Source organism: Vicugna pacos, chromosome 1 (genome assembly GCF_048564905.1).
Source record: "Vicugna pacos chromosome 1, VicPac4, whole genome shotgun sequence".
Lineage (NCBI taxonomy): Eukaryota > Metazoa > Chordata > Mammalia > Artiodactyla > Camelidae > Vicugna > Vicugna pacos.
In genome coordinates this window covers 7584535-7607099 of record NC_132987.1, presented here as the reverse complement: position 1 = coordinate 7607099, position 22565 = coordinate 7584535, and the positions used below count along the sequence as shown (strand labels likewise).

Genomic DNA, 22565 nt, shown 5'->3' with positions numbered 1-22565 from the left:
TCTCCTAGAAGAAATAAAAGCAAGAATAAACAAATGGGACCTGATGAAACTTACAAGCTTCTGCAGAGCAAAGGAAACCAGAAATAAAACAAGAAGAAAACCTACGGAATGGGAGAAAATTTTTGCAAGTGAAACCGACAAAGGCTTGATCTCCAAAATATATAAGCAGCTCATACAACTCAATAAGAAAAAAATAAACAACCCAATCCAAAAATGGGCAGAAGACCTAAACAAGCAATTCTCCAAGGAAGACATACAAATGATCAAAAAACACATGAAAAAATGTTCAATATCACTAATTATCAGAGAAATGCAAATCAAAACTACAATGAGGTATCACCTCACACCAGTCAGAATGGCCGTCATTCAAAAATCCAAAAATGACAAATGCTGGAGAGGCTGTGGAGAAAGGGGAACCCTCCTACACTGCTGGTGGGAATGCAGTTTGGTGCAGGCACTATGGAAAACAGTGTGGAGATTCCTCAAAAGACTAGGAATAGACTTACCATATGACCCAGGAATCCCACTCCTGGGCTTGTACCCAGAAGGAAATCTACTTCAGGACGACACCTGCACCCCAGTGTTCATAGCAGCACTATTTACAATAGCCAAAACATGGAAACAACCTAAATGTCCATCAACAGGTGACTGGATAAAGAAGAAGTGGTATATTTATACAATGGAATACTACTCAGCCATAAAAACCGACAACATAATGCCATTTGCAGCAACATGGATGCTCCTAGAGAATGTCATTCTAAGTGAAGAAAGCCAGAAAGAGAAAAAAAAATACCATATGAGATCGCTCATATGTGGAATCTAAAAAACAAAAACAAACAAACAAACAAAAACAAAGCATAAATACAGGACAGAAATAGACTCATGGACAGAGAATACAGACTTGTGGTTACCGGGGTGGGGGGCGGGGTAGAGGGTGGGAAGGGATAGACTGGGGTTTCAAAATTGTAGAATAGATAAACATGATTACACTGTATAGCACAGGGAAATATACACAAAATGTTATGATAAATCACAGAGAAAAAAATGTGACAATGAGTGTGTATATGTCCATGAATGACTGAAAAATTGTGCTGAACACTGGAATTTGACACAACACTGTAAAATGATTATGAATCAATAAAAAATGTTAAAAAAAAATTAAGTTTCCAGATTTTAAAACCAATCCCTCTCTTAAAACATTAGATTTAGTGATTTAAAAGTAACTTTTGGGGGGAGGAATAAATTAGGAGTTTGGGATTAGCAAATAAAAACTACTATATGTAAATAGATAAATAACATGATCCTACTGTATAGCACAGGGAACTATGTTCAGTTTCTTATAATAACCTATAATGATAAAGAATATGAAAAAGAATATATGTATCACTGAATCACTATGCTGTACACCTGAAACTAACAACATTGTAAATCAACTAGACTTCAACAAAAAATGTTTTTTAAATGTTTTAAAAAGTAACTTTTTATTGGTTAATATTTAATATTTTAGAATTTATGAATCATGAGCAATTTCACAATACATTTACTATCTATTCACAACTGTTTGAAAGGTTTAAATTATTTTATTTAAGACAATGTTTGTTTTCTCACAAAATAAAATAGAAATGATTTCCTATGAGACACTTAAAATCTTGACCACATTTCAATCATTTTCTACATTCCTGGTTCTCTCTTCTGTTTGTTATCAACATAGGGTAACATCCTCAGCAAATTCAAGATTCAAAATATCATGTAGGCAGAAGTGGTAATAAATTTTAACTGCAAAAAAATTGTTCTTCACTAGATCTTCCCCTCTACCCCATCCTCTTTCTGATCCACAAAGATTGGTAAAATCATACAGTTAAGCTGTCATTTAGCAGCCAGTGTCATAGAATAATCCCTTCCTGTCTCCTTACTTTCTCTCTTCTGGCCTTTCCTGATTACTGACTCACAGAAGGGAGACTTCCATCCAGAAATTCAGAGGGGAGGTGGAACTGTGCACTGACTTAAGAAAAGCACGTGAGGGATTAAGTACGCAATCGCTTGAATTGCACAAAAAGGCCACAAAAGGCGTTTAAACAAAGATTATATTTCATTTGAGTATTTTATTTCACCAGCGCATGTTACAAGTTGCAGCGAGGGCTTACGTAATTCTGAAATAAGGTTCCTGGATATCAGCGCAGCATGTCTCCCTACAGCAACAGCCCTCAAACACTGAGAGCCATCTGACAAAGGTGCCTACCAGCACTACCAACCCAAGTGCTCCAAAAGTCAGTCACAAACCTACTGTGTACACAACATTGCTGAATGCTCTTCTCCTATTCATGGAATTTGCTGAAAAAGAAGGCCACGTGCAGGGAATTGGTCTTCAGCAGTTTCCCCGGGTACAGGTAATGAACTACAAGAATCGTTCAAGAACACTCCTCCATGGACGTACAAGAGCAAAGCTCCTTAGGGAATTCTCTCACTAGATGTGGACAAACTAAGAATCTTGAATGCACCTAAAAAGCCCACTTTTGCTGCAAACAGAAAACCCTCATAATTACAAACAAGCAGTATGACTTTTTTTATTTAAGTATAGTTGGTTACAATGTGTCAATTTCTGGTGTACAGCACAATGTCCCAGTCATGCATATACATACATATATTCGTTTTCATGTTCTTTTTCATTAAAGTTTATTACAAGATATTGAATGTAGTTCCCTGTGCTATACAGAAGAAACTTTTTTTTATCTGTTTTTATTTATAGTGGCCAACATTTGCAGATCTCAAACCCCCAAATTTATCCCTTCCCACCCCCTTTCCCCAGTAACCATAAGATTGTTTATTATCTCACAAGCAGTGTGATTCAATGAGTTAAAATTGTTACACTTTCCATACCAATTTGTCCACAGAGTCTTCTCAGTCCGCCCAGCTCTTGGTGAAGGGCCTGGTAATCCAGGACTGCATGTTGTTAGTGGTTATTTTAAAATGCTTACAGATCAAGCCACCGTAGGCGACAAAGTCCCAGAACACCCAATAATTGTCCACATCTGGCCGCAGGTGCAGCCGCCGGCCAGCGATGCAGGGCATCACAGCTGGAATCACTCATGCACATGTTTTTCTGGATAAACACTGGGTTATCCATTGGTACCTTCACTACGCACATCGTAGGTGAGCAGGGCCAGGTTGCTCCGCCCCACATTCACATTTTTTCTTTTTCCTTTTCCATGTCAGTTTTGACTTCAGTCAATTTTGACTTCAGTCCTGAGGAAAACATCAGGTTCTGAAACATTCATTTCCTAGTTCATATCAACTGTATATAAATACACATACACACACGTGTACATAGACATGCACAATACTTGGGGCCACGTTTTTCATAAATACTCCATCAACTGTAAATATTAGTTCCTCTGAGTTATTTTAGGTAATTAGCACAACATATTAAAATGAAGGGTCAGGAAATTTCACAGTCTCACCTACAACTTGTATTTTGGAATTGAACTATTATCCAATTGCATCTAACTCTGGACTACAGTTAATTATACTCAGTACTTCTTAAGTCTTCATGAAATAATTTTTCAACCTTGGGAAAATAAAGAAGCTTGGGTGGCAGCTGCATGAGGGTCAAGAACCCTGACTTTTCACCACATGTCACCCATCCTCAGGACCAATCCCCACCCCCAATCTCGGGGCTCAGTCTCTTGCCCGCATCTCGGCCCCTCCATTCTCAGATGAGGAGGTGGGCTGCATCCCCTCACTGCCGACACTGCCTACTTTCCGGCAGCTGGGGCGCCAAATCCTGAAATTCCCTAATGATCTTGCTTCCCCACTGCTGCAAATATAGAGCAGCTGGTTCAGCACACAGTGGGGACCCAGCAGCTAAACGAGGGACCATGGACACAGATCTCTGGGCGGAATCTCCAGGGTTGACCAGCTTCTCCCCACACATCCAAATCATCTCCGCAACTCTGCGGTGGCCTCAGCTCAGCGCACTGAGGTTGTGACACACAGCAAACAGGACAGAAGATGCAGTCACCGAAATGGACACCTCCAGATCTGCCGAGCAGCAGGTCATCTTGACCAGCCCAGATGGAGCTGGAACTCAGGTGATCCTGATGCTGGAGACCTCCTGGGCCAAGCAGTTCACACTCACTGCCTCGGGCAACCTCATGCCTGGCAGGCTCCAATCGTCAGAGACCCTGCTTCTGTGAAGCGTTTCCTGCGGAAGGTCCAGGTCCAGCGGCCCCAGGTGATAGAACACTGTGTGGTCTGTGGCGACAAAGCCTCTGGCCAGTACTCAGAGATTGGTAGTGGTGAACATTGCAAAGGAGCATTAGGAAAAGTGTGATCTACAGCGTCAGAGCAACCAGGATGGCATCAATAACCACCAGAACCACCATCAGTTTTGCCCAGTGGAAAAAAGCTTAGTGGTTGGCATGAAAATGGACTCTGGACAGAGGGAATGAAAGCCCTTTGATGTGCAAAGGGAGAAACCAAGCAACTGTGCTGCTTCAGCTGAGAAAATCTTTATCCAGGATCTGAGAAATCCTCTGAGAGCCACTCCTGCATTTGTGGCAGATGAAGATGGAACAAGACAAACAGATCTGAATCCCAGAGGCTGTGAACATCCAGCAGCCTTTCTTTCACACATGAGGATGGCACCCCTCTTCAGACCATGTATTCCAAGGCTGAAACAAGCCAGCTCTGGGCACGCTGGTAAATGTAGTAGCCTCCCTTGCCAGTCTCCGTGAATCCCTTATCAGTGGTGATGCTTCAGAAGTACCACCAAAGGACCAACCTGCAGGTGAGATTACTCAGGCTTTGATACCTTAGCTAAAGCGTTTGATACACAGACAGCGCCTCGTCTTCAAGCCTGGCAGATGGCCTAGACACCAGCGGAGAAGGGAACAACCACGTCATAGCAGAGACCAGTCCATACCCATGACTGAGGTCCAAGCCCTCTTCCTTTTGAATACTACATCACATGACCAGCCTAATTTTAGAGTACTTCAACGCACACTACATCCGCAAGTCTATATCCTGCCTGCTTTTCCTCTGCCTGCGCCAGGTCAATCCCAGCCCTTTGGGCACTTGGGCAGGACTGCACGCCAGCCTGGTACAAGCCTGCTAAAACGAGCCCTTCACCCTTTGGCTTCACCCAGTGTACCCAGGTTATGAGCCTCTCCAACATCCTGGTGGCCACAGTCACCCACCTGCAGAACAATATCCAGCAGATTTTGGAACAATCTTTTAACTCAACTTGCATTTAGAAATTACCAAAGGGCAAAAACAAACTTTTCTAATGTTAGAGACCGGGATTAAAGAAAAGCAAAAGAAAATTCTTGAAAAACAAGACTTACATTTCATGGTAAATTCTAATTCATTTAAGAAAAAAACTTAAGATAGACATTTGCAAATAATTTGCCATTAACATTCCATTTAATGCTCAACTTGTCACCTAAGAAGTTTTATGAACAGTGTTTCAAGAACACAGTAAAGTAAGTAGATGGGATGACAGAATTCAAGCCAATAGTCTCCTCTTTCAACAAATAAAGCCACAAAGGATTACTGTGCCCTTTTGCCTTGTACTTATTATAATAATTTACATTCATGTGGTATGCGATGGCTTTCTCATTATATTCAAGAAAGCAGCTAATTGCCCATTAACAACAGTTGTCCTGTAAAAAAAAAGAAAGATTAAAGCTTAGCAAAAATAAAATTGTTCAGACAAGATCTGATTTTAAAATTTCAAGAGGTAATTTGGTCACCTGTGCTTTTATTTACTTGTGTATTAAGTATACTATATTCCAACTTGAGGATATATTTTTAAAAGCTTTGTCCCCCCCTAAAATTATTCCTAGTCACCAAATTTTCACTTACCTGTGTCATTATGATTAAGCATTTGGTGGAAATCAAAATCAATACTACATAATGAGCTGTAATGGGAAAGAATCTGAAAAAATATATGTATGTATGTATACGGTGTAACTGAATCACTATGCTGTACACCTGAAACTCACATTGTAAATTGACTACACTTCAATAAAAAATAAGAATCAAAAAAAAAAAAACTACATGTTGAAACAGGAATGTATGTAAAATTACACTAAAACTTTTATATGCCTACCACTTAGTTTTAAAAAGACAAGAATTACCTATACCCACATAATGCTCCCAGTTCACCTGGCAATAATTGCTATTATGTTCCCTTCTTTTAGATACAAAAAGGAAAGAAAATTAAAAGTTGACTACCACTAATTGGGCAAGAAAGGAAAAAGCAGCAATTTCTACAGATTAGTATTTTTTATTGAAATTTGCATTGAGAAAATTTTAGATTCTTGTGTAGTTGTAAGAAATTATACAGCAGTCCCTCATACATTTTGGCCAGTTTACCCCAATGGTAACATTTAGCAAAACTGCAGGATAATATCACATCCAGGATGTTGACATTGATACAGTCCAACATTTTTAATGAGATTTCCTCAGTTTTCTTGTTCTACTCATCTGCTGAGTGCATGTGTGTGAGTGTATGACATTCTATCTTAAATAAATAAACCTAATTACCTCCACCCTCAACAAAAAATTTTTTTAAACTTCATAAAAATAAAATATAATATTTGAGTTAAAGGGTTGCTAATATCCAAGGGGACTTATTCACTCCAAAGGGTCAATTCTAGTTTCTTAAAATTGGTAATAAAGAATCCCAGATTAGATTTTTTTAAGTCTTCAGGCTAAGAAGTATGAAAGTTCAGTGAGATTCAAAGTGAGTACACAAGTTCAAAGACAAAATTGGTAAGACTTTCAAGACAGCAGCAAAGCATCAAACCAAATATGAAGCCTTTCTGAGTATGGGGCCCTGAGGACGAGGACAGTGTGTCACAGAAGCCATTTAGTGACCACCCTGAACACTGTATGGCAATGGGGCAGCAAGAGACACAGATGGACACATATATTCCATGTGTCTCATCAGACTTCACTTACAATTCACAAGCTCAAAGATAAATTATTAAGCATTTCAAGATGGCAAGAGCAGAGCATGAAACCAAGTGCAGGGACTTTCTAAGCACAGGTCACACGTCCATGTGGTCAACCCTGCTGTCACCATCCACTTCATACCCTTGGCCTCAAGCCATAAGAGAACCTCTCTTCTCCTTCCCTCTTAATGCTTCTGCACAGATGAGCCATGCTGCCTGGTGGTGGTAAACTGAGGACTCATGGAGAGGAGCTGTGGGTGACACTTGGAAAACGCTGTTATTAGCTGGAGATGGCTGTTCTAATCTCTTCCACTTAAACCAGGAAGGTGGGAAGTGAGGCCTAGTCTAGGGAGAAGATGTATATGTACCCTTTAAAAAAACAAAAAACCTCATAATGAATTGAATGCCTAAATTCAAATTCATGTGTCATTTATTCATTCTCTTATGGTCCCAGTGAATATTTATCGGCTTACTTTAAAACGCTAAACAGACCTTGAAGATTTAACTATAAACAGGCAGATGTAGTTCCTACCTTCTTCATGGCCAAAAACAGCAGGAGGAATTGCAAGGAAATGAAAGCAAATTCAGAAGAGATGGACCCAGGAATCATGGGGTTCTTTAAGGGCCAAACACCTAAAGGAGCGTGAATTTCAGTCTTTTTTTTTAAATTCATGATACATTTCTTAACTGAGGTATAATTGATTTACAATGCTGTGTTTCAGGTGTATTAAACAAAGTGATTCAGATAAATATATATATTCTTTTTCAGATTATTTTCCATTATACATTATTACAAGATACTGAATATAGTTCTCCGTGCTATACAGTGGGTCCTTGTTTATCTGCTTAGTATGTAGTAGTGCGCATCTGGAACTTCATTTTAAATGCAGAGGGAGCCATTTAAGAGCTTCCTATTCAATCATATTTGCTTTGTCAAACACACTAAAAACATCAGGGGGTGGAGTATGTAGTCAGAGAAGGTACCGGTGCAGTTCATAGAACGAGATTGGATAGTTGCCTGGATTGGGGACGGGGAGGGAAATACTAGGGTTGGGATTTGAAAAATACTTAGTAGAACTGACAAGACTAGGTGACTGACTGGACGTGGAAAATCCAAGGGAGAATAAAGAATCAATATGGAAGATTCCCCAGGTTTCTGGGCATGTAATGGGAGGGATGCTGGTGCCCCTTCCCGAGGGTTAAAGAGCCAGAGATAGCCAGGCAAAGAGAAAGAACCTGGAGCTGACTACTTCAGGTCTCCGCAACTTCCCTAAGGAAATCCCGTTAATCCAAAACCCGCCCCCTGTTTTGGCTGGAACAGCCCTTCAGCGGCTTCTGTGCTGCAGGTGGACCGGGCGGGCAGCCAACCAAGAAGGTTCTTTTCACAAGAGGGAGCCCTTGCGCACAAGCTCGAAGGCTGCCAGCGGGAAGACCGAACACACAGGAAGTGTTTGAACGCCCCAAAATACTCCCCGCTTACAGGTGCTGGAGCGGCTCCACCCCGTAAAAACCACCGACTCAGGGGTGGAGAAGGGCGGCGGGCTTGACGCCGCCCGACAAGTAGCCCCGCCCCCTCAGAGGGCGGGGCGGATGCCCGGATGTGGAGTCTCCGCGAGAGTGCGTCACGTGAGGAGCCCGTCCGGGGGCGGCCCCAGTCGCGCCACGTGACCGCCCCAGCCAGCCAATGGGAGAGCGCGGTGGAGAATTTCGAATGTGGCGGCGGCAGTCGGCGGGCGGCGAGACACGGTGCCTGCGAACCCGAGGCCCCGGAGGTCGGGGCGCGCACGGCCGGACAGCCTCGCGGAGCCGTGGGATGTGAGGAGGAGGGCGACAGCCGTGGCAGAAGCGGTGGCCGAGGTACGGTGGGGACGTCCCCGCGGGAGGCGGGTCTCCGACCCTCTTCCGGCGGCCCCTGCCCCTCCGCTCCGCTTTCTCCGAGAAAGAGGAGGCCGCAGGGTTCTCGAACGTGGAACCGGGGCGTCGTGACCCGCGTTCCCCTTCCCTCGGGTCTCTCTGTCGCGCTGAGTTCGGTGGCCAAAAGCTCAGGCTGCGGAGTCAACCCCCTCTGCTGAGCCGCCCGACCTGCGCTTTCCGCTGCTCCAGTTTCCTCTTCTGCTAAGTGGGGACCCGCACCTCCCGCCTTGCGGACTTGTGTGACTTGTGATGTGTAAGTAAAGCGTTTGCGGTAGTTAAAAGCCACGCTCGACGTGAGGGCACGCAAACCAGCAGCTGTTTTTTGTGCAGCGCGGTACCGTTGACGGCCTTTTCTTTTGCTGCTTCTCTTACCACGGAGAAGCTGGCAGGGGCCATTGTCCTACCTGGCTGCCTCAGCACCAGGAATGTTGAAAGAATTATGACGGAGATCAGATATACTAGGTTCTTTTGAATCCAGACCCCTTCCCCTAATGCTGTACAGGTTGAGACTACCATCCCGCGCTGTTTTCGTTTGTTCTCTCCGCCACACCCCCTTTTAACACCGTCGACCTGGACTGGAATGAAACTTCTGATACGGCAGATTTCTTTTGTAGTTTTATTGATCGCATGTAATGACGAAAGTTATTTTTTAGATAAGCCTTGCTTTTAAAATACCATAAGGAGGAGGTTACAGCTCAAGTGGTAGAGTGCATGTTTAGCATGCAGGAGGTCCTGGGTTCAATCCCCAGTACCTCCTCTAAAAATAAATAAAACCTAATTGCCTACCACCCTCGCCAAAATGAAATAATTAAATAACACAGTAACTAAATAAAATATTAAAAAGTAGAATACCTTAACTAGACTAACTTGATCAGTTACCTAATCTGTCTGGCTCTCAAACATCTCCAGGTTCGCACTCCAGAAACTTCACTGTGGCAGGAAATTTTATACAACCCCTTTAACGTTAGTGCTTTTTAAAAAAATGTTGTGCTTGCTCTACTGGAAACATCCCAGTATATACTGTATCTGTATCGGCAGAAAGAAAATATTTACGTGAAATCTGTAACATCTATATTTAAGGCCCCAGAGGAAAATAAGGAAGGCTTGGAGAAAGTTTTCAAGAAAATGTAAGTTTCAGGAAAATACTTGACTAACTTAGAGGAGATGAAGGTATCCTTTATAGTGAAAAACATGTATGTCAAGATTTTTTTTTTTTTGCAGTTTTAAGATCTGCAAAGTACAATCTAACAGCAAAAGATGTTCATGAAAAGTAGTTTGACATGCGTAGTAGCAAAATACCCCACGTGTGATTTGCAGCATTGAAAGATTTAAGGATGCTTAGGTATTAATATACTCAATAGCATAGTCCACTGATGTGAGGTTTGGTACTTTAAACTGTATGTAGAATAGTACTTATACAACGTCTTGTTTGCTGTACTCGTGATTTACTGGGAGTTAGCTGCTCCGAGTTTAGAAATAATTTTGAGAAACTGGCATGTTCCTCTGCCCCAGTCCCTGCTTTTTCTAACTCAATGATTGCTAATAACAGCCTAGTAAAATTGTATATAGTGCTACATAGTATGACTAAACCTCTGAAGATCACTGACTCTCTTGAGAGTGTACATATGTTAAGTAACTGGAAAGCAAAGCCCAGATACATGATTGCCTCTGAACTAACACTGTAAGCATAATAAACATTAAAAGTGGGCCGTAAGTATTGTCGTCAGAAACATAGTGAAAACATCAGATATATTAAGCAATTCCATAGTGCCTCATACATACTAAGCTCCCAATGAGTATCTGTTAAAGAATAATTAAGTGGCATATTACAGAGTCTTTGAGCTGGAAATCTGTATTTATTAAACCGTCCCTATAAAGTACCCAAGGAGGATAAAATTATGCCAAAAATATTAATGAGATTTATAAGCTGCAAAGTCTAGGTAATGACCAGGTTAGCTGTCTACTTTGAGCTAATTCTACAGTTACTAAGTCTCTATTTAATCCACTTTTATGAACACTGTGTTTTTCAATCATGTTTTATATTTGATGACATCATCTCATAGGAAAATTAAATATTTTTATTGTTTTAAATTCCTAGGCAGAAGATGGCCAAGGAAAGATGCCTTAAAAAGTCCTTTCAAGATAGTCTTGAAGACATAAAGAAACGCATGAAGGAGAAAAGGAGTAAAAACTTGGCAGAGATTGGCAAACGGAAGTCTCTGATAGCTGCGCCAGGCCAGATCATCAGTAAGAGGCCTTGGTGTTCTCCTTTCCGTCACTTTTTATGGTTACATTTAATAACTAATAAAACATTTTTTATCCTCTTTCAGCCAACACTTCTACACTGCTGAGAAACTACCAAGACAACAACAGAATGTTAGTCTTAGCTTTGGAAAATGAGAAGTGCAAAGTGAGAGAAGCCCAGGATATCATCTTACAGCTGAGGAGGGAGTGTTACTACCTCACGTGCGAGCTGTACACGTTGAGAGGAAAACTGACTTCACAAGGAGCAGAAGAACGTGCCCAGGTATTTTCATCACAAGGGCTGAAGTTCTTAGGAAAAAATGTTAAAGCCATGAATTAGTAGTTTAGATCAGTTGTGTTTTTTAAATTAATTATCAGCAGCTCTGTTATCAGTGACTTCATCGGCACATCTGTCGCCAGGGCACCAGCACAGTTGTTGTGTGTGGCCAGCTGGGGAAGTTTCCGGCAAGGAGGTGATGGAGGCTTGGACTTGCACAACTCGCTTCTGAAAGCAGGCAGCAAGACAGGGTACAGAAGAAGCAGCTTAGCCTTTTGCACAGTGGGTCCCTTTGAGTGGTCAGCGAAGTTAGTCAAAGGCAGGGCAGCTAAGCTGGAGGTCTGAGAGCTGTAGTGGAAGCAGACTGGTCCTGAAGTGCTATAGAGCTGAGAGCAGCTTTTGTTCCATCCAGTGGGGTTTTGTAATAACTGTCTTCTTGGGGAGATGGGAAGTATTTAAGTGCTTTGCGGAGAATCACTGTTACCTCCCAGTTTGCTAAATAAGGACAGCTCTCCATTAACCCCCAAACAAGGAAATCCTGAACATTTTGCTATCCACATTTCAGTCTATTCTTTGTGTGTCCAGGGATGTCTAGACCAGCCAGCCAAACTATAATGGTCATGGAGATAGTTTAATTTACAGTCTTCTCTTTGTCTCGTTGCATGTAATCCCTGGGAGAGCAGTGACGAGCCAGGGTCCCCTCTCTCCTTTTCCCGGAAGCCACTGCCAGGGTCACTGCCTGGAGCAGAGGAAGGAAGAAGCAGTGGGGAGTGTCAGGTGTTACCTGGACAGTTTACCTCCTTCCCGGCTGTCTGTTCGCCACGCCAGTGCAGACCATTCGTTGTGTTGGCATCTAGGCCAGGAAAGGAAGCCAGGGCATAGTGATGAGGGAGAGGGTGTGGACTCGAGAAAGGAAATCAAGTCACCTCCCATGGACAGGAGGAGTCAGTTTGAAAGACTTTTTGCTTCCGTGCAACTAAGGTGACCCCGTGCTGTTTCTCTATGATATACAGAATGCGTGTATGTGTGTGGAGTCCCATATATAATACACAAATGCCATATATACATGTGTAATGTAGAGAATTCTCTATAAAGATTAGATGTGGTTTTTCTTTAACTTCATGTGAAGGTCAGATTATTTTTAATTTCTTTTCCCCCTTCAGAATGTAATCTTTCCTAATTTTTTTTTCATTGTTTGGTCAACTAGTGAGGAAAAAAATTTCTCCAAAGACATTTGAATCTTCTCCCTTTTCACATTTTTGCTGAAATCACACAGAATAGTGTGACATGAGTACTCAATGAGATAATCAGAAAAACTGGTGAACAAATTCTGTTTTTGTCGGCCTTTGGACATTTATCAATGATTTTTGAGTGTTGATTAAAGTGTTAGTTGCTGGGTGAAAGTGTTCTTAGCATTTAAAACATCAAAGTGTGTTTTCTGCTTCCTGTTGAGTGTGTCAAACAATCTCAACCATCATTCAGCAGTTGTGTGTCCGTGTTTATCAAGTCAATTTAGCAGTGATGGAAAAGCTTAAAATGCTTTAATAAGAAAAATGTTTTTCTTACCTACTAATAATTAACTTATAAGGATTAATCAGAATGTAACTTCTAATAGCCTTTTGTTCCCTTCATTTTATGATGGATCTTTTAAATAATTTTTGTATCACTCTATCATTAATTATTCTCCTTTATTTACCTTCAGTGATAATAATAGTTTTAGAACATTAGCTATATTGATTCTAAATTTAAAACTTTTAACAGCGTTAAATGTCTAGTTGTTTTGTTTCTGATGAACAGTACTAACCTATTTTTAATGTCTACATAGTATATGTGCATCAAATTTCAAAAAGCAACTGAACTGAATTAGAATGGCTTTTAAGGAATCAGACTGCACGTCTGGTCTTCCTAGCACAGCTCCACATGTCTGCCCGTGTCTACACTGAGTTCCCGTCCTTCCTCTGGCTCTGTTGGCAGAAGTGTCCCTGCTTCCGTCGAAGGCCAACCCTCCCCTTGTGCCCCAGGTTCCCTCCTCTCATCTCCTCTAGGACTTCGCTCCTGGGAGTCTGCACCTGCTTCCAAGATGTATCTCCCTCTGCTGAATCATTCTCGCTGCTACAGATGCGTTTCGGTGGCTCTCACCTTAGGAGGAGAAAATAAACGCATCCTCTCCTGCTCCCAGACCCCTCTGTCTCCCCAGTCCCTGCTTCCATTCACAGCCGAACGCTGCCAGAGAGAACAGTGGACTTCCTGTCTTCACGTCTCCACTTCCATTTGGACTCACTCTTATTAGGCTTTTTTCCCTTCCATTCTGTTGTCACTGTGTGTCAAGGTCCCCAAAACCTCCATGTTACCACTTTCCGTGGTCACATCTCTTTCTTGTTGGCCTTGAAGTACTTTATAACACAGGGATTACTCTACTCAAAATAATTTGATCTCTTAGCTTTCTCACCATCTTATTCTCGTTTACCTTTCTGGCTGTTCATGTCCCTCTCTTTTACTCACGTCTTTGCTTGTAACCATCAATTGTTCTAGACCCATCTTATTCTCTCCCATAGATTTAAATATTGTTTGCCCACTAGTGACTTCCAAATTTGTAGCACAAGATACACACACACACACACACACACACACACACACACAGTTACTACTTGATATATCCACTTATGTATTTATAAAGGATCTCAAACATACTTTGTACAAAGCGCAACTCTTCATTTTCCACCTCCCAAGGATATCACGTACTTCTGCTTCCCTAAATTTTAACTCAACTCAACAAAACAACCTACGCATTTACTCAAGACTCAAGTCATTATTTGTTTTGTTTTGTTTTTTTGGAGGGGGCGGGTAATTAGATTTATTTATTTTTTTAATGGAGATACTGGGTTTGGACCCAGGACCTTGTGCATGCTAAGCACACACTCTACCACTGAGCTATACCCCCACCCCCATTTACTCAAGTCAGAACAGTCAGAGGCTCCCCTCTCCCTTCTTGTCCCTACCTCCCCCCCACCCTACCCTACCCTGACCCCGTCAGTGCGAGCACACTCCATTATCTCAAAACCTTCCGCTGGGCTCCCTCACCACAGCCCTAGCCTTCCCGTGCAAGCTAGTATTATGTCTTGCTGAATTTACTGTGATAATTTCCTAACTCCTCCTGCCCTTGACTCCTTGCCGTCCGTGTTTCACACAGTGGCCAGACCAGTCTTTCTAAAACTTAGATCATTTTACTTCCCTACTTAACATTTAAGTGACTCCCCATCACACTTAGACTAAAACCCAAACTCACCCTTCGGTTCTCAAGGCCCCGCATTATCTGGCCTCTGCGTGCCCACCCCCTACTGTGCTTTTCACTGACTGTGTTCCGACCCCAGTGGCCTTTCTTTTCTAAATGCAGCAAGGTCTTCCCTACATCATGACTTTTGTGTGTGCTGTTTCCACTGCTTCCTCCTCCCCCTGCTCTTTCAATGGCTGGCTCTTTGCATTCTTCAGAATTCTGGATGAGAGCCCCCCTCCCACATCAGTTACTCGCCGTCATTTCACCGGAGTATTTCCTTCATTGCATTTATCGCTGTAACTTTCCTTTCTCTTTACCGTGTTCTCTCCGTGCACTAGAGTGGAAGCTTTAAGAGGATGGTCCTTAATCTGTTTCTAGCTGTGGACTCAGTTCCTGGAACAGCCTCTGGCACCACAGCAGACTGTCAGTAAGCATTTATTGTTGAGTAAATGAATACTCCATTATGAATACTTCAGCCGTACCAGTGTTTTCTCTGTTTTAACACATTAACAGGACCAGAAAGTATGTCCCTCTGGAATGGACTGCAGTAGTGACACCGACTCTGGGGATCTGCTTGTGGAGGATTCACCGTTAGTATCAAATTCATTATCAAGATTATTAATGCCAAGAAATATTTAATTCTGTGATCCATTTACGAAAGGAAATTAGCATCATACTGACCCTTGTATTTGGAGTCTGAGTTGTAAGAATGTATTTCAGAAAATTTGGTATGTTGAAATTCTGTTCTATAAAGCCAAGCCAAAGCTTTCTAATATTTAGTTACTTTTTTGATGTCTAGAAGTGAGAAGTTTCTCTCGAGTTTTTGAACTACTCCTTTCGATTACGTTTTTCTGGTATCATGTCTTTATTCTAAGGAGGGTTGGTTATTCAAATGATGGTGTTTTGCCAGTACTACAAATAGTTTGATTTAGAAAAGAAATCTAATAAAATACCATATTTAACACAGCTGTCACTTTGGCTAATCCAAGTGATTCTTAAATACCATCAGACCCCAAACACCCTCTTCTCTTCTAGGATTAAGCACACTTTGATTGCTTATGAATTATTGAAATGTAATTACATACAGTAAAATGCACAAATCTTAGGTACACAGTTCGGTGAGTTGGACTAATGTACACTCCTGTGATCCAAAACCTGAGTTAAGACACAGACTTAAGATACTACCCTCACTCTGGCCCAGGGTTTCTCAGTCTTAGCACTGCCGACTTTTGCGGCCAGATCATTCTTTGTTGTGGGCACTGTTCTAAGCATTGTTGTGGGATATTGCCAGCATCCTTGGCCACTACCCACTAGATGCCAGTAGCACCCTGCCTCCCACAGCTATGAGAATCAAAAGTGCCCCCTAGACATCGCCAGGTATCCCCTGGGTGGGGGGGGGGTTAACAGTCCCCAGGTGAGAGCTGCTGCCATAAACCGTTCCCTCAAGTCCCTTTCAAGTCTGTGCCCCTCTCCTTGCAGAAGTAGTCACTAATACAACTTACGTCCTCACATTAGTTTTTTATTTTTTTGTGTTTGTTTGGAGGGTGGGGTGATTAGGTTTATTTATTTTTAGAGGAGGTATTGGGGATTGAACCCAGGACCTCATACATGCTAAGCACGTGCTCTACCACTGAGCTATCCTCTACCCCCTCCACATTAGTTTTAATCATGAATAGTTTTTAAACTGTTGAATGTTAAGATCTGATGAAATATTTATGTCATGACCAAAAAGTAAAATGAGATGATTGAGTTTTTAGAGAATTTCTGAAATTGTTATTAGTTGATTACCATAACTCTGTTACCTATACTTGTACTTAAGTTTTGATGTCCAGAGGGAAATTCTGTACAGAACATAAAGAATAAAATGATAATTAGAATGAAACAGCCATATTAAAGCATAAATAATGGAAATTTCTTGTTCCATGAACCAAAGGGGGACAAGATTTTTGAAGAAAGTGAACATTCAGAGGAGTCAGTAGTTAAGCACCATGAAAGTATGCATTACCAGAAAAAAATCACAGCTCAGGTAATGATAAAGCGGGCTCCTAAAGAATAATCACATTGAATTTCTTTAGTGTGTTTTATGGACCAATCTGATTGTCTGTTTCTCCAGTTAAATGAAATTACAAGTTACAGCATGTTTTCAGGAGGAACTGTCCAGTGGGGTATGTTAGTTCCTCCAGTGAGAGTTGAGTGTCAGCCGTAACAAATCAGCCTCCATGTGTTCAGGATAAGTGTTTTTGGTTTCTTTTGATAACAGAGCAGACATACTGATTTAGATGGGAATTATGATACTAAAGAAAAGGAAGAAACTTGATTTGTAGAAAATCTTAAAATTTGTTTTTATTGCATAATTGTTAAATAAATTTTTTATTGGTATTTTCCAAGGCAAGTTCCTCTTCAGGAAGCTGACTTTCCAGGACAAGGAGAATCATCCCAAATAGAAGGTGATTCAAATGAAAATCTAAAAATATTGTTAAGGTCAAGATAAGATATTTGAGAACAAGTAACATAATTAAATTTCTCTAAGTCTGATTTTGTTACCTTTTTAAATCTGCTTGTCTGGTATTCTTCTGCTCAAAGCAAATATCTGTTTATTTATACAGAATGTAAGAGTTTTAAAATACATCCATTTATTTTGCCAAATGTATAATCAGGAACCTTGGCTATAAGGATGCCTGTAGTTTACTGAGCCTGCTGTGTGTCAGGCTCTGTGTTAGGCACTTTATTTACATCATCTTACTAAACTCTCATAACAGCCTTGGAGTACAGGCACGGCCCCATTCTATATAAACTCAAAGGAGTGAGGAAAGGTTAAGTTCCCAGATTTGCATTTACTTACAGTAAACGTGGGGAAACTACAGAATGACTTTCAATTTTTCCATTTTTAATTTTGAATTCTGAGATTCTTGAAATTAAAATTCCCATAAAGTAAAACTATTTTTCTCATTTGTTTTTTAAATTATCAGAGCAAATACCTACTATTTCCCAAGACAGACTGGGATTTGATGTGGATACAGGTGAAGAGAAGTCAGCTGACAGTGTCTTACCTAGAACTGTGTCTCTCCGTCGCAGTCTGAAGAAACCTGTTAATAATCTATGTGAGTTCAGTAGCTTGGATGATTTTGGAATCAGTCATTTGTCAGAGCAGTCTTTTGAACTGAAAAGAATTAGATGTGTACACCCACCAGGAAACATGCAAATACCTGAAAATGTAGAACAGAATGTTTATCGATGGAACAAGGATCAAATCAACTTACCACCAAAGCTGATTCACCCAGGACACTTTACTGAAACAAAAGAGGACATTTTACAGGACAAATCTGAACAAACTGAAAACAAGCACAGAGACGCACTAGGAGGAAAAAGAGAAGGGAGAAGAAAAGCTAACAGAAGGAGGAAATCAAAACCTATATCAAAATATAAGGGGAGCAAAAGTGAAAATAAAAAAAACGTTTCCAAAAAAAAGTTGGGTAAATCTGTCACCTGCAAGGATGCTTACAATTTTAATTTGGAAGAGGGTGTTCATCTTACTCCTTTCCGACAAAAAACGAGCGAAGATTCTAAAAGAGAAGAAAACAGCAATGAATCTGAAGCGAGCATCTGTGAATCCAGCAGCTCCGGTGATGATTCTGATGACCTCTATTTGCCCACGTGCAGGAGCCGTCAGGATCTCACCAGTGAGTCACATAAGAGTCCGGTCACCCGGCCTCGATCTAAAAGAGCACTGAAACATAGTGGTGAGGAGGAGACAGCAGGCTCTGAGCCAACAAAAACTCCTAGTAGTAAGTGATCTACTTGTTTGCTTGCGTTTTTAATGTTTATGATAAATGATCACTCCTGGTATTAGGTACTGTACTTGCCATCTGTTTCTCTGGGGGAGGTTAGAGACTTACCATCTGTCTCTTTGGAGGAAATTACAGTCTGATTAAATAGTGGGGGATTGAGGGGTGGGTGGAAATCACAGTTGTGTTGCTTTGACCTGCTTTAAGCTAATTTAAATCCTCTTTAAGAACAAATACTACCAGTTTTGGAGAAAACATTTTTACTTTCAGTGAATGAAGGCTTCCAAGGTGAGGAAAAAACTTTGGTGGTATTGGGTTGAATTAAAATACCTATTATACACTCCCCTGAAACATCCCCTTGAAAATGAAATCAAACTTGAATCCAGTGACCCGTAACTTTAACGGCCTTGTTTGGTATTCAACAGGACCGTGATTTAACATAACTTTCTGTTTAGTGAAGGCTGACTAATGAGACCAAGAAAGTCTTTCCCTCAATTGATGGACTTAGGATTCTTTTGTAAGATATTTGTAAGACATGCAAAAACTGTGGCTTAGAAAATCTCACGTAGATTAGTTAGATCAAAAAATAGGCGTGGTTCAAATGCTGATGATACAGCCTGCACCTGCCCACAGATTCTCATCTGGGACTTTTCCTTAGGGTGCTAAAGCTAATATAAACGGGTTGTATCATCCTCAAAATATTGTGATGCTGGTTCATTTGGTCCTCAGAACAACTTTGTGAAGTGTCAGTGACGCCATGCTTGTTTTGTTTATAAGGAAAACTAAGGCCGAAAAAAGTTAAATGACTTTCCAAGGTCAACCAGTTAGGTGATGGTATCATGCAAGTATCTTTTTGGAAAATGTGCTGTAATGATGTTACAGTAAATCAAACAAGATTGGCAAAATGTTGATAATTATTGAAGCAGGGTGGCTGGAGGTTCATTACACTGTTGCCTCCATTTTTGTGTATACTTGAAATTTTTCATAGTAAGTTCTTAAAAGGAAAAAAAATATACTCTAAAATAGTGTTGTTCCGAGTTTGGTCCTCAGACCATCAGTATCAACATTACTTTGAAAACTTCTCAGAAAAAACAATCTCAGACCGTACCCTACATTCTTGAATCAGAATCTGCATCCTTTTAACAAATTCCGCCAGAAGATTTATATATGCATTAAAGTGTTAGAAGTGTTGTTCCAGAACATAGCAACTGATCTGATTCTTGTTTAACCATGTTTTCCAAACTGAAAGTTGGAATAATTAGTGTAGTACAATATGCTTATGTGGGAACAAGAAAGACAGAGTATTTGAAACCCAGATAACCCTGGAGAATGGTTACTAAGTATGAAGTCATTTTACAGTTCCAGTGTAGTTTTTCTTGGGAAATGATTTGCTTTTTAAAGCAATTTTCAGAGATTGTCTTGCAGTGTTCTTACTGTGTACTGGGTACCTGTCTCCCAATATAGATGTGGCTCCCAGGTAGAATAATTTGGATGTTTATGATAGAAAAAACCATTGGAATCTTTTTAACCTACTAGCTTTACTAGAGGGAACCCCTTTTCTCCTGGTTTACACAGACTGTGATTTCAAATTTTCACTTATTTAAGAAGTGAGTTCAAGTGGCTTTTTAAGACCATATGAAGCCATCTGATGATAAACTTTGGAACTGAAATAGAGGCCTGATGATTCTGAAGAGCAAAGTGTGACTAAACGAAATTGCAGAGTTTAAACTAATTCTTTGTGCCCAGGCTATCCCAGGAGAATTGTAATTTCTCTTTAATTTTTAAGAATTTTAAGTTTCAGTAAACTGTTGCTTTTAGTCAGTTCTTCACATCCACAGTAATTAATATTATCTAGGATGAAAAAGTGATGAACAAGTGTTTAAAAATCTGTATTATAAAATGCTGGATTGTGTATACATTTAGGATGTATAATTGCATAGTTTTAATTCCTGTGTTTTTTGGTTTTGTTTTTGTTTTTTTTGAAACCATATTCAATACAAGTTGTTTTTGTAGGTGCACTACCTGAGACTCGCCGGTCACCTCATTTTAGCCTGAAGGATATCACAAATGTCCCCTTGTATCCTGCAGTGAAAGCCAGAAAACTTTCTCTTTCTCCAAAAAAGAACATAGAAAGCCCACCGGTATCTCTGCGCAAGCGCAGGTGCACAGCCATTGTGAACTATAAGGAACCCACGCTCGCCTCGTAAGTATTTGACTTTTAATGTTACGTGTTGGGGGGAGTGAGGTTGTGAGTGTTATTTGAAATACACCATTTTGATGAAAAACTGAAGTAGGAATATTCACAATGGCATTCTTTCCAATAACTTTTACTGAAGAGTAAGTTAATATTGGGAAGCTTATAATTAGGCCTAAGGGTTCTTTTCACCCTTACAGGAAACTGAGAAGAGGAGACCCTTTTACAGATTTGTGTTTCCTGAATTCGCCTATTTTCAAGCAGAAAAGGGATTCCAGATGCAGTTCAAAAAAAAAAAGTACGAAGCAGATACAATGAAGCATTTGTTGGATGCTATTTAAATTCATCCTACACCCCCTTCTATGGCGCCACGAGAGAATCTGTAAGATAGCGTTCAAGTGGGTGGAACTCTTTCCGTAGAGTACTCTCTTGACAAGACTCTTCAATCATGAACATTTCTTCAGAACTGTACATCAGATGTGATTTTTTTTCCTTCAGCCTTTAATAAATTTGGGGTTTTTTCCTTTTAAAGATAAATAATTGGACTTAAGCATTATAATAGTTTAGAATTCTTACACTGCCTAAAACTGTATTGTAGTCAAAACATATCTTAGACCAACATTTGGAAATTAATAATGTTCATTCAAATTAAGATGTTTTAATTATAAGGCATCTTTATTTTTTCCCTTAAGTGGGTAATACTATAATTGAATGAATGATTTTTGAAGACAGGCTGAGGATCTTTTGACACTTCCCTGTATAATATTTGAATAAGATAAACCCTTGGCACTCACAGTAGGGTACAGCCGTTGTATTTGACTTTTCAGATAAAACGTGTAAATCATGATGAGAGAGTCAATGTTTCTCAGGCTCAGGGACCAGGTAAGTGACTAGCTCTGAACCGCCAGCTCTCCGTGTACTTGGTGCCTCAGCAAAACCACAAATGATGATGTTCTGGCCTTTCAGGATGGCGCCTCATTTGGTCAGAAATCCCAGATGTGGAATGTGTAAATGCCAAGGACTCTTTTGTGTTTTTGGTGAACCAGTGAGAGGGAATTAGTTTGGTTCTGAAAGTTTGAAGCCTGTACTTGTGTATTCCTCTTTAAACTTTAGTTACTCATTTTTAAAGAGCAATAAAATTTGTATAAGATATTGCTTGTGTTTTCTGTCTGTTCTTTAAACATCAGAGGTGGAATCTCTCTCTGGCTCTGGTGGTCTTGACTCTGAGTCTTCACCAGTCTCGCCCCTCGTGGACGTTTCTCTCCTGGACCTTGGTTTTTCTCTGCAGTCACCGCCCCAGCACACCCCCTCCTCATACTTCTCCTCCTCCCACTGCTCACTGTGCAATCTCCAGGTCCACGATCAACTCGTCTTATTTCACTGGTGACTCTTCCAACCCGGACCTCCCATTTTCTTGATTGCGTCTGCACATCTTCCTGCATTCCTTACCAGCTGTCATCCTTTCCATCAGCCAGAATTTGGCTCTCCCTGATGGAGTCACTGATGCATACATCCTGCCTTCCCATCGTAGTCTCTTATTTTTCCAGTTTGTTCAAGCACTCCCCTTACACCTGTTCTTTAAATTCATGAACGTTCTAGAATGGCTATCTTAATTAAGATTAAATACAATTTAAAGTTTAATTTCTCAGTCACAATTGCTACATTTCAAGCACTCAGTAGCCACACGTGGCTGGTGGTTACCACGCTGGGGACAACATGTACATAGAACGTTTCTGTCACCACAGACAGTTCTATTGGGCAATTTTGCTCTAGGCCCACAGCGTGCAACCTGCAGTCTGCAGGCTAGATTCAGCTGTTCACCTGCTTTTGTGTGGTCTGCAAGCTAAAAATGGTTTTTAGGTTCTTAAGTCAAACACTTGCTATTGATTTTGATGATAGAAAACATTAGCTCCGAACCCCA

General features: G+C 40.8%; 1 protein-coding gene and 1 pseudogene across 3 annotated transcripts in view; both read left to right on the top strand.

Annotated features, from left to right (window-relative positions):
• SGO1 (shugoshin 1) overlaps positions 1-21796 on the top strand; it is a 30119-nt gene extending 8323 nt beyond the window's left edge. The window contains exons 1-8 of one of the 3 annotated variants that reach the window (XM_006205297.4): positions 8663-8813; positions 10969-11117; positions 11201-11397; positions 15179-15255; positions 17054-17112; positions 17635-18450; positions 20464-20653; positions 20845-21796. In XM_006205297.4, coding sequence (XP_006205359.1) covers positions 10976-11117; positions 11201-11397; positions 15179-15255; positions 17054-17112; positions 17635-18450; positions 20464-20653; positions 20845-20962 — 1599 coding nt within the window. In that variant the 5' untranslated portion in view covers positions 8663-8813; positions 10969-10975 and the 3' untranslated portion in view covers positions 20963-21796. The other 2 variants (XM_031677637.2, XM_072948630.1) reach the window with 2 other exon arrangements.
• On the top strand, positions 3817-5555 carry LOC102527660 (nuclear receptor subfamily 2 group C member 2 pseudogene; annotated as a pseudogene).
• Positions 21797-22565: the final 769 nt, after the last annotated feature.